The sequence below is a fragment of the Giraffa tippelskirchi genome, chromosome 8 (assembly GCF_054371585.1).
Source record: "Giraffa tippelskirchi isolate mGirTip1 chromosome 8, T2T-mGirTip1v1.2.pri, whole genome shotgun sequence".
NCBI classification, from domain to species: domain Eukaryota; kingdom Metazoa; phylum Chordata; class Mammalia; order Artiodactyla; family Giraffidae; genus Giraffa; species Giraffa tippelskirchi.
Window position 1 is genome coordinate 149578235 of NC_137282.1, and position 12456 is coordinate 149590690.

At 43.9% G+C, this 12456-nt stretch overlaps 1 protein-coding gene across 13 annotated transcripts in view; it reads right to left on the reverse strand.

Annotated features, from left to right (window-relative positions):
* Window positions 1–12456, reverse strand: part of CDKAL1 (CDKAL1 threonylcarbamoyladenosine tRNA methylthiotransferase) — a 918695-nt gene that overhangs the window by 64716 nt on the left and 841523 nt on the right. For 2 of the 13 annotated variants that reach the window (XR_014061591.1, XM_081518025.1), the window contains one exon: window positions 10339–10756. The exons of the other annotated variants lie outside the window; for them this stretch is intronic. Coding sequence is in view for 1 of the 2 variants with exons in the window: in XM_081518025.1 (XP_081374151.1) it covers window positions 10659–10756 (98 nt within the window). In the remaining variant the exon portion in view is untranslated. Of the gene's footprint in view, window positions 1–10338; window positions 10757–12456 lie in introns of those variants that run through there. 13 annotated transcript variants of the gene reach the window in all.

Consider the following 12456-nt stretch of genomic DNA (forward strand, 5'->3'; position numbering starts at 1 on the left):
TCTCAACTGATACACTGCCCTTTAATCCCTCAATAGCTATACGGCTTCCCTGGTGACTTAGACAGTAAAGAATCTGCCTGCAATGCAGGAGAACCTTGGTTTGATCCCTGAGTCAGGAAGATCCCCTAGAGAAGGGAATGGCTATCCACTCTAGTATTCTTGGCTATAGGATTCCATGGACAGAGGAGCCTGGCAGGCTACAGCCCTTGGGGTCACAAAGAGTTGGACAGGACTGAGCAACTAACACACACACACACACATTCATAACTGAATACAGTCCCCACTGATACACTGCCCTTTAAGCCCTCAGTAACTATTCGGCTCACCTAATCTTTTACCTCCAGAAAAGGGCTGAAAACTAAGTTAATCACAAGGCATAAATAACCAATGAGGTTTACAATCTATTAGGATTCTAATCAGAGAGAGAGCATTAAGTCAAAGGAATCTCTGCTTTTAACTTGGAGGCATCACTGGAGCTGACTGGAAGAGAGATTTTGGAGCAGGGAAGCTTACCTAGAATCTCTGAAATTACACCAGACACTTACCTTTTCTGCTTACAAGTGGATTTCTTTAGCACCCTTTCTTTCTAGAGACCATTTGCCAATGGCAATAGGGTAAAATAGCTATGGGACTTGGGGAATTTTTTTCAATCAAAAATTTTTTTCATTCTTTTTCATATTCTTCTCCATTATGGTTTATTACAGGATATTGAATATAGTTTCCTGTGCTACACAGTAGGACCCTGTTGTTTATCCATCCTATATGTACTAGTTTGCATCTGCTAATCCCAAACTCCTAGTATATCCCTCCCCACCTCTGGCAACAACAAGTCTGTTCTCTATATCTGTAAGCCTATTTCTCTTTTGTAGATAAAGTTCATTTGTGTCATATTTTAGATTCACATATAAGTGATAGCATATATTTGTCTTTCTCTTTCTGACTTATTTCACTTAGTATGATAATCTCTAGTTGTATCCATGCTGCTGCAAATGGGCAAGTTTCATTCTTTTTTATGGCTGAGTAGTATTCCATTGTGTGTGTGTATACATAGCACATCTTTATCCATTCATCTAATGATGGGCATTCTATTCTAAATAGTGTCACTGCGAACATTTGGGAGCTTGTATCATTTTGAATTATAGTTTTGTCCAGGTATATGCCCAGGAGTGGGATTGCTGGATCATAAGGTAGCTCTGTTTTTAGTTTTTTGAGGAACCTCCATAGTGGCTGCACCAATTTACATTCCTACCTATGGTATATGAGGATTCCCTTTTCTCCACACCCTCTCCAGCATTTGTTATTTGTAGACTTACTAATAATGGCCGTTCTGGTTGGTGTGAGGTGACACTTTATTGTAGCTTTTATACTCTACTAATTAGTGATGATGAGTATCTTTTCATGTCCCTGTTGGCCATCTGTATGTCTTTGGAGAAATGTCTGTTTAGGTCTAATGTCCATTTTTGATTGTTTTTTTAATCGAGCTGTATGAGCTGTTTGGATATTTTTGAAATGAAGCCCTTGTTGGTTGCATCATTTGCAAGTATTTTCTCCCAGTCTGTAGGTTGTCTTTTCATTTTGCTTATGGTTTCCTTTGTTGTGCAAAAGCTTGTAAATTTGATTAGGTCCCATTTGTTTATTTTTGCTCTTATTTCTGTTGCCATGGGAGACCTAAGAAAACACTGGTATGATTTATGTCACAGAATGTTTTGCCTATGTTCTCTTCTAGGAGTTTTATGGTATCAAGTCTTATATATTTAAGTGCTTAAGCCATTTTGAGTTTATTTTTGTGTAGGATGTGAGGGTATGTTCTAATTTCATTGATTTACACGCGGCTGTCCAACTTTCCCAACACCACTTGCCTAAGAGACTGTCTTTTCCCCAGTGTATAGTCTTGCCTCCTTTGTTGAAGATTAATTGACTGTAGATGTGTGAGTTTATTCCTGGACTCTCTATTATGTACCAGTTAGCCACATGTCTGTTTTTGTGGACTTGGGACTAACTTTTTTTTAACTTCTTTGAACCTTGGTTTTCTTTTTCATGATTTTATTTATTTTTTGCCTGCACTGGGTCTTCGTTGTCACACAGGCTTTTCTCTAGTCGTGGCGAGTGGGGGCTACCCTCTAATTGCGGTGCCCAGGCTTCTCATTGTGGCGGCTCCTCTTGTTGCAGAGCACGAGCTGTAGGGCGTGTGGGCTTCAGTAGTTGGGACTCCCGGGCTCTAGAGCACAGGCTCAATAGTTGTGGCACATGGACTCAGCTGCTCTGGGCATGTGGCATCTTCCTGGATCAGGGATCAAACCCATGTCTCCTGCATTGGCAGGTAGAGTCTTTACCACTGAGCCACCAGGAAAGCCCTGAACCTCAGTTTGTTGTAAGGCATAAGTGATGTCGGAGAATTAGAGACAGCCTGAGTGTCCGTCAGTGAGAGGATGGACAAGTAAGATGTATGGGTGAAAATCACAGGATGTGATGCAGAAGCAACAGAATAGCTGTGCCCATAGCAAGACCTTGAACAGACAGTGCTTGGTGAAAAGAGACATGTAATACACCATTTTATGAACTGAAGAATTCAAAATAGGTGCGTACCAGTTGGGCTTCCCTGGTGGCTCAGCGGGAGACCTGGGTTTGATCCCTGGGTTGGGAAGATCCTCTGGAGAAGGGAAAGGTGCTACCCACTCCAGTATTCTGGCCTGGAGAATCCCATGGACTGTATAGCATACCAAATACTACCTATCCTGTATAATATGAATATATATTAAATATATTAGGGGCTTCCCAGGTAGCGCTAATGGTAAAGAATCCTCCGGCCATTGCAGGAGACATAAGAGACATGGGTTCAATCCCTGGGTCAGGATGATTCCCTGGAGGAGGAAATGGCACTTCACTGCAGTGTTCTTGCCTGGGAAATCCTATGGACAGAGAAGCCTGGTGGGCTGCAGCCCATGGGGTTGCAAAGAGCTGGACATGACTGAGCGTCTAAGCATGTAAATAGATTGGTTGTCCGGGAGGGGAAGGCAGTGGCAGTACTATATGAATATGAAAAGTTTTTTTTTTTTTTAATAGATGAGTGTCTATCAGATTGACAAAATCAAAGTGTCTGACAATACCAGATTTTAATACACTATGGAGGAAAAGAACTCTCATACCTTGATGATAGTGTAAATTGGTACAAGTCATTGGTACAGCCTACTAGTTAATCCCTGTATCCATTTCCCCTTCTGTTACCCACCAGGGTTCTTGGCCTCCTTAATCATAGAAGCTGATCGGAGGCTAGACAGGAAATTCAGGCAAGGTTTTCTTGGGGCTCCTGCTGCAGAAGCAGGGAGTGAGAGCAAACAACAGGTTCCCTTGCTTGCTCACTCACCAAGGCAGAGCACCCTGGTTCCTTATATGGGGTAAGGGTAGGGGCGTGTCCAGGAGTCAGGCCTGAGGGGTGGCTTCGGTGGTTTGCCCACCCCTTTGGTGGCATTGTGTGCAGGGGGTGTGTGCAGTACCCTGCTGTTTGTTCCCGACCCTTCGTTCTTGCTCCTGGCTCTTCAGAAATGGCACTTGTGCTTTTTGGGTTTTTTTGTAGAATGTGCCCCATCTGCACAGGCACACAGTTACTGTCGGTGTTCAAGGAGACGTCTGTCCAGGAGCAAGCATTGCAGCAAAGGGTCCTGGGTCCCAGCCTGCCTCACTTTTATAAAGTCGAACCCTGATTCTTTAACGTGGCACATGGCCCACTCAGGATGACTCTCCATTTCCCAGACTCCTTTTGCAGCTAAGTATGGACATGTGAATAAGTGCTGGCCAATGGCATATGACTGGAGGCATCATCTGAAATTTCTGGGAAGTGTTATTAAATGAAATGGGGGGGATGTCTCAATAAATGACTGGGGACAAAAGAGGATGGCAGAGACAGATGGAAATCATCTGTAATGTCGACACTCGCCTTAGCTGACACAGCCTCAAACTGGGCAGTAAGTAATCCAAAATGCTCACTCTGTCCTTAGAGGGGGAGGGAAATAGGCCTGTAATACACAAAACGATCATACAGTATGTAACTTAGCATTGGTACTGCTCCATCCTAAGAGGATGAAACTGCTAAATGGGGCAGCCGTAAACAAATTTAGAGTGAAGTGATCTGACACAGTTGAAAGTTCTTTACAATTATGACTTTTTAAAATTACAGTATAATTGCTTTCCAATGTTGTATTAGTTTCTGCTGTACAACAACATGAATCAGCTAGGTGTGTGTGTGTTTACACACACACACATATATATATCCTCTCCCTCGGGGATCTCCTTCCCACCCACCCACCACCCCACCTCGCTAGGTCATCACAGAGCACCGAGCTGAGCTCCCTGTGCTAGATAGCAGGTTCCCACTTCAGTTCAGTCGCTCAGTCATGTCTGACTCTTTGCGACCCCATGAACCGCAGCACACCAGGCCTCCCTGTCCATCACCAGCTCCTGGAGTTTACCCAGTCTCATGTCCATTGAGTCGGTGATGCCATCTAACCATCTCATCCTCTGTTGTCCCCTTCTCTCCCTGCCCTCAATCTTTCCCAACATCAGGGTCTTTTCAAATGAGTCAGCTCTTCGCATGAGGTGGCCAAAGTACTGGAGTTTCAGCATCAATATCAGTCCTTCCAACGAACACCCAGGACTGATCTCCTTTAGGATGGACTGGTTGGATCTCCTTGCAGTCCAAGGGACTCTCAAGAGTCTTCTCCAACACCACAGTTCAAAAGCATCAATTCTTCGGCGCTCAGCTTTCTTTATAGTCCAACTCTAACATCCATACATGACTACTGGAAAAATCTTAGCCTTGACTAGATGGACCTTTGTTGGCAAAGTAATGTCTCTGCTTTTTAATATGCTGTCTAGGTTGGTCATAACTTTCCTTCCAAGGAGTAAGCGCCTTTTAATTTCCTGGCTGCAGTCACCATCTGCAATGATTTTGGAGCCCCCCAAAATAAAGTCAGCTACTGTTTCCATTGTTTCCCCATCTGTTTGCCATGAAGTGATGGGACTGGATGCCCTGATCTTAGCTTTCTTAATGTTGAGCTTCAAGGTTCCCACTAGCTATCTATTTCACACATGGTAGTGAATATACATCAATGCTACTCTCCCAATTCATCCCACCTTATGCTTCCCCAGTGTGTCCACATATCTGTGTCTCTATTGCTGCCTTGCAAATAGGTTCATCTGTACCATTTTTCTAGATTCCACATATATGTATTAATATATGATATTTGTTTTTCTATTTCTGACTTCACTCTGTGTGACAGACTCTAGGTTAGAGTTAGCAATCTGAAGCACAGTGGTAAAAGAAGTTCTTTATATAATTTCTTTCTAAACCTCTTTCTCAGCCTGGAGATTGCTTATTACAAACAGTGTTTGTTGTGGGCTGTTCAACATGTGCATAAAGAAGTATCTTAGAGTTTGTTTTTGATGGTTAGGCGACCCCTTGAAGAAAAAGATTCTGAATTCAATTTGTTAATATTTTTCTGTCCTAAAAAAGAAGATATTATATGGTTCTTAGTCAGCTGCTTGTTTCAATAAGTTTGTCTCCTGCTGAAAACCAGGGCCCCACATCTGTTCCTAATAAAAATCTATAATCAGCAATGCCCATTGCCTTTCAAAACCTATTTTCTTCATCCCCAAACTATGTACAGACCTGGCCAAAGCTTATTTCTGTTGTCACCAAGACATAATGGCATTGCATTTATTCCAGGATAAATAAATCAACAGTGATTCCAAGTGGCATCAGTGTCAGCCACTTAGGTGATTGAAAATTTGAGCCTTAATTACAAATTGACATCTTCATGTATTAAAATGCTGGTGTATGGTGTAGGCAGGTTTTTTTTTTTTTTTTTTTCACGTTTATGACATCCAGACCTTTGTGATACTTTGTTTCAGATCACAAGGCTAAAAGACATTTGATAATAAAAACAGTTCACATTTTCTGGAAAAACAGGCTCTCAAAACAGCAACCTTAAAACACCCTTTCCACAAGAAACGTTTATTTATAAAAATTGTGGACTTTCAACGGAGCCTGAAAGACAGCACGCCAGGCCACTATCTAGCAAAGAACTGGCTTGAGGCCTGCAGGTTCCTGTATCAGAGATTTAGAGGCAGTCCACTGCCCCACTTGGGCAGACTGTCTTGTTGCTATGTGAGAACTAGCTGGGGGGCGGGGTGGGGGTGGGTGTTTAAAAACAGTCTTTGGAAAAAGATAGTTGATACTTCCAGGTGGAAGTTTAGTGCCACTTTTCCCAGCACTGACTAGCCCTCCACATTTTTCTTCCTCCTCTGACAACAGTTGATCGTCACTGTTTTTTCAGCTTCGAGTCATTTTTAAAGAGAAGCATGAGTTGGGAGCTTCTGCAAACGTGTTTGTCCTAAAGCAAAGTAGGGCATGTGGGCAAAGTAACAGGAGAGTCAGCAAGCCCAGGGCACGTTGACACCGGCAGAGAGATGTGTGGTGTAGGAGAGGCCTCATGGAGCTCACTGCTGGGGATTTATTTATAACTCGAGGACCTCTGTCCTTCACTGTTCAGAGGTGGGCACCAAACTTCGGTCGCTTCAGTCAATAACATCTCCTGGTCCCACTGCTGACAACTAATAGGCATCTTTTAGCTACAACCAGATCATTAAAAGATGCTGAACACAGCATATTCCCTTTTGAAGGATATACATATTAGTTAGTTAAAATCCACATTTTTTTCAACCTCAAGGCCTATGTGTGTCACAGGTTGACCAAGACTTTGTGTAGGGAGGGGATGGGGGCTACATGCATGGAAGGGACATGAAAAGGGCATAATTTTGGATTTTGAAGTAAAGGAAGACATCACGGGGGGATGACTTCAGAATGATATATTTTTTCCTCTACCAGGTAGCTCTTAGCTGTGATATGAAGGGTACTAATTTTTGAATTTAGGGCAAGTGGCCCTCAATCCATTAGGGCTGTGGTTGTTTGTGCTTCGTTCAGTGAGCATGTGTGTAAAGAAAGGAAGAAGGATAGAAAGAAAGACAGATGATAGACAGATGGGTTAGGGCACAGAAACCTGCAGCAGGCTTTCCCAGAACTGCCTAAGAGAGCTGGGATGGTGTTCTGAGCAGGGGGTGCGGGAGCTAAGAATTGCCTCCTGATCCACAGTGCGTGAACTTGAGTCAGAAACAGAGGGTGGATCGGCACCCTAGGGGACCCTCTAAAAAGACAAAGATGAGCTACATGGGGGGGTCCTGTTGGGTCAGAGGCTGGAAACTTACGGCCCATCGGTGACAACTGCATGTACCCAGTCCCTGAAATCAGTTTGCACAGACACATCTGTGTTGGGTGCAGGAGTCAAGGGGTGTTACTTTGTGTGAGCACCTGGAAGGAGAAGCAAGATGAACAAGTCCTCTACCCCACTCCCCACCAACCTGAGGGGTTGCCTGTAAAACTCTCAGACCCAGACCCCAGAGGAGCTGTGGTCAGTGAAGTTTTGAGCAGAAGCAGTGTGTGTGTGTGTGTGTGTGTGCGCGTGCGCTAAGTCACTTCAGTCATGTCCGACTCTTTGCAACCCTGTCCATGGGATTCTCCAGGCAACAATACTGGAGTGGGTTGCCATTTCCTTCTCCAGGGGGTTTTCCCGACCCAGGGATTGAACCCATGTCTCTTGTGTCTCCTGCACTGGCAGGCAGGTTCTTTACACGTTCTCACCTCCCTAGAGTCCACAGAGAAGCTCCAGGGCTGAGGAGAGGTGACTCCCAAGTGGTTCAGGTGGTTGACGTCACGAGGACCTTCCTCAGGAGGGCACTGGCAGCAGGGATGGTGGGGAGGTGCCTTGGCCAAGTTTGCATGGAACAATGTGTCAGAAATACAGAGAGGAAGAGGTGTCGAGGGCCTGCAGTTACAGGGGTGGGAGTTGAGAGCGCCTCGGATTGATGATTCAGTGTCAGAATAGTCTCCCTTGGCTGTACACAGGGTGAGGCTTGAGATACTCAGTTTATGCATACAAAGAACCCCTTCACTGTGGTACCCTCCACCAGGTCAGTGACCAATGAAAAGGAGATCCACCAGATTTCAGGCTGTCAGGGGCACAACCAGAGTCTGAGGGGCACCTCTGATGAACTGTAGAGGTGCCACCATGGAGAACCATGTGGCCCCTGGGAAAGATGAGCTGGGTGTCCTCCCCTGAGCAGAGTCAGGAATGGCAGTAAATGGCCCTGGACCTGCCCTCAGTCTGTTCCTCATTCACGTTTATCCAACAAACGATCACCGAGCACATAATCCGTACCAGGCACTATTCTAGGGGCCCAAGATACAGGAATGAACAAAAAGGATGGGCGATCCAACATCATGGGGTATATGTTCTAAAAAGCAGACGGATAATATACATTTTTCAACGATTATAGTAAATCAGACAGTCATGAGTGCTAAGGTTGAAAAGTAAAGCAGAGGAGGGGGATGGAAGAGTGTAGGAAATTATATGAAACCATGGAAAGGTACGGGGGAGGGAGAGAAATTGCAGTGTAGGTCAGAGCTTCTCTCTCCTTGGCAAGTTTATGAGGAGAGGTGGATTAGGAAAAAGTCATGGGGTGGAAAAGCTTTGAAGTTTGGGATACTTGAATTTTTCAATCTTTAATTGGAGGATAATTGTTTTACGATGTTGTGTTGGTCTCTGCTGTACAATAACATGAATCAGCTATAAACAAACATCTATCCCCTCCCTCTTGAGTCTCCCTCTCACCCCCAGCCCCATCCCACTCCTCTAGGTCATCACAGAGCACCAAGCTGAGCTCCCTGTACTATACAAGCAACTTCCCACCGGCTGTTTTACACACGGTAGTGTATATACATCAGTGCTACTCTCAATTTGTTCCCCCTTTTCCTTTCCCTGCTTGTCCGCAAGTCTGTTCTCTACGTCTGCGTCTCTATTCCTGCCCTGCCAATAGGTTCATAGGTACCATTTTTCTAGATTCCATATGTATGCGTTAATATACAGTATTTGTTCTTCTCTTTCTGACTTACTCCACTCTGTGTGACAGCCTCTAGGTTCATCCACATCACTACAACTGACTCAGATCCACTCCTTTTTATGGCCAAGTAATACTCCATTGTATATACGTACCACATCTTTACCCATTCACCTGTCATCTAGGTTGTTTCCATGACCTGGCTGTTGTAGATAGTGCTGCTCTGAACATTGGGGTACATGTGTCTTTTTGAATTATGATTTTCTCAGAGCATATGCCCAGCAGTGGGAGTATATGACCCCATATGACCCACTGAACTAGTTTTAGTCCTAGTTTTTTAAAGCATCTCCTTGTTGTTCTCCATAGTGGCTGTATCAATTTACATTTCCACCAACAGTGCAAGAGGGTTCCCTTTTCTTCACATCCTCTCCAGCATTTATTGTTTGTAGATTTTCTGCTGGTGGCCATTCTGATGGTACCTTGAATTCTTAGAGCATCAGAGCACTGATCTTACCTTCTCCCTCAATAGAAAATCATCTAAAATGAAAGTTCCCCAAGATAGAGCCGCTTCCAAATTGTGCTGTAGACGGAGGCCTGGGCACAGAGACGAATGAGCCTGTCCCACCAAGTCACCAAGCCACCCCGGGGCCCTTCTCTCCAACCCCCAAACGTGAGCTGCACAGAGGGTCCCACAGGTGGGTACAGGCCGTGACTCCTGTGAGAATGGGACCAATGGCTGGAGGCCAAGAGCTGCCCTCTGAGGAAACTAGGACGAGAATGAACAAGATGGCGTCTGAGCCCAGACTCTGAAGTTGCACTGAGCCTGTTTCCTTTAAAGGTGGGGCGATAACGCTGGACTTACTCTTTTGCCCCCACTTTAAAAAATCATGGTAAAATCCACATAACATAAAATTTACCATCTTAAGTAATTTTAAGTTCAGCGGTATTAAACATATTCATAATGTCGTGCAACCATCAGCACTGTCCAGAACTCTCTTCACCTTGAGACACTGAAACTGTGTCTGCTAAACCATGCCTCTCCATTCTCGCCCCCGCCCGAGCTCCCTGGCCATCACCGTTCTACTTTCTCTCTGGACCTAGTCTCAACCACCCTGTAAAGGTTAGGGGAAACCTCTTATAAATCAGTGGGCACATTTGGAGAAGGGGCCCAAATCAGGGTTCTCAGGTGGAGTTCTGCAAGGCCACCAGGCCTTGACCGAGCGCTGTCAGCTCAGCTCCACTGCCGCAGGGAGAGGCCGTGGGTCCTCCCACCCTGCGCGTCCTCCCATGGGCACTGGCCAAGGCCCAGCAAACTACAAGGGACCCTCTGCAAAGACCGCTGGACTCTCGCCACAGAATAAGAGCTCATTACCATATGGGTTGTTTCCATTTTTATTTATTTATTTTTTATTGCTTTTGACTAGCAAACAATTGCTATTGAAAAGCAAACAATTTGGGGGATTGTGTGGCTGATAAAAAGGCAAAAAGACTAGATTGTTAGAATTTAACACATACCCACTACGAAGCAGGACAAAACTTGTCTTTACTGAAGGACTGGAGGGTGAGATAGGACCGTTTGTCTGCAGGTTGAGGTTTGCACACAGAATTTCCCGGGTGCTGAGCTTCCGTGGGGTGACTGTGGAAAAGTCAGCACTCATCTCCCACGTGAACTTCTCAGGTGAAAGGGGGACTTGGCAATTGAGACTTCACTAATAAGTGACAGAAAATGATGTGGGTAATAATTTGACATTTTTAGTGTGAAAGTCTCTATTGAAATAGGATGCGTAAATTAATCCTCTTAGGAGACCTGCAAAGAGGAAAAACAGAATGGAGATCGTGAACCCTATTAATTCACGTGTCTCAAGCCTCCAATGAAACATTCCTGAGGGAATGGGAATAAGCCGGATGCTCTGATCTGTAGGAACTCTGTGAAGCCCACATGCATGTGTTTTGTAAAGTTGCAGGTCCTCAACTGATTTTATAACTGAGATTTATGTCTCCAACAAAATAAGATACATAAGCAGAAGAATCACTCTGCTAGCCTTTTCTGGAGAGGGAATGATAAGTTCTCAAAAGATAACTGTTTACTCTGCCGAGTTATTTATTTTTTCTGTAAATTCTCTACATTGCCCCAGGTCAGAACTCCAAATCTGCTGTTTCCATCAAATCAGTTTCCCCAGAGAATGAAGAGTGTGGTAAATACTATGCTTAAAGTTCATTGTTATCTGTTAAGAACCCAACTCAACAAGAATCACTGGAAGATTAAGAGGGTCTGTGTGGTGAAGGTGGAGTGAATGTAGAAAAAAAGAGATCCACACGCTGATTATTTTCTAATAAAATTGTTCATTCTATCAGTAAGTAGAGAGAATTAAGTATAAACAGACAGATTTGTTTAAACCCAATTTTACTACTATTCTGTAGGTTGCCTTAACCCCATTCTGACAAAAGCTATTAAACAAACGGTGATATTTTCACAGACAGGAAACAACTGAGCCAACCCAGACCAACAGGATTATTCTGTATTTAAACTTACACAGGTTGAAAAAATTATATGGCTATAGAACAGATTCACAGATTTCACAAGCTTGAATACCATCCATCAAAATGACTATTTGTCAAGGAGTATAACTGACTTTTTAAAAGTTAAAATAGAAAATAGCAGTAATAGCAACAACTATGTGCCTACTACATGATAAGAGACTTTATATTAAATACAGAGTTTATACCTCTAAGCCTTCCAACAACCCTGCAGAGTAGTACTAATATTCCAATGTCACAGAGGAGAAAAATGAAACTTCTAGAAAATATCTACGGTGAAATAGTCTTATCCATGGTTAACTGATGCATAGAACCAAGATTTTACCTAAATCTAATTCCCGTAAGACTTCCCATCACTGTGTTCTATCCATTACTATAAGTAGGTAGCTGTCAACTAGATATTCAAAAACCCTAGTTTTCATAAAGAAAATTCTAAATCCACAGTAAAGGGACATAAATTGATTGCAAATGTATTTGTGTGCATGATTCCCTAATCAGCTGGCGCGCTGGTAAAGAATCCACCTGCCAATGCAGGAGACGCAAGAGATGCGGGTTCCATCCCTGGGTTGGGAAGATCCCCTGGAGAAGGAAATTGCAACCCACTCCAGTATTCTTGCCTGGAAAATCCCACGGCAGAGGAGCCTGGCAGGCTACAGTCCATGGGGTTGCAAAGAGTCAGAGATGACTGAAGCGACTGAGCCCTTCCCTAATCCACTTCCTTGACTGAATTCAAATTTTATGGACTTCTTTACTCTAAAAGGAAAACAGAAAAACTAGTTTCTTTTTCCTTCCTTATTAGGTACCTGTGAGGGCCCAGGTACTATGTCAGACATAGGGCTATGGAGGTACAGAGATTTCAGTCCCTGTCATTAATGCTTTAATGACAGCCTTTGTGAGCGCTGCAGCAAGTTTCCACACATGATGATTTAAAAGGCCTGATAATATAAAGGACAAAAGGGCTCTTTAGTC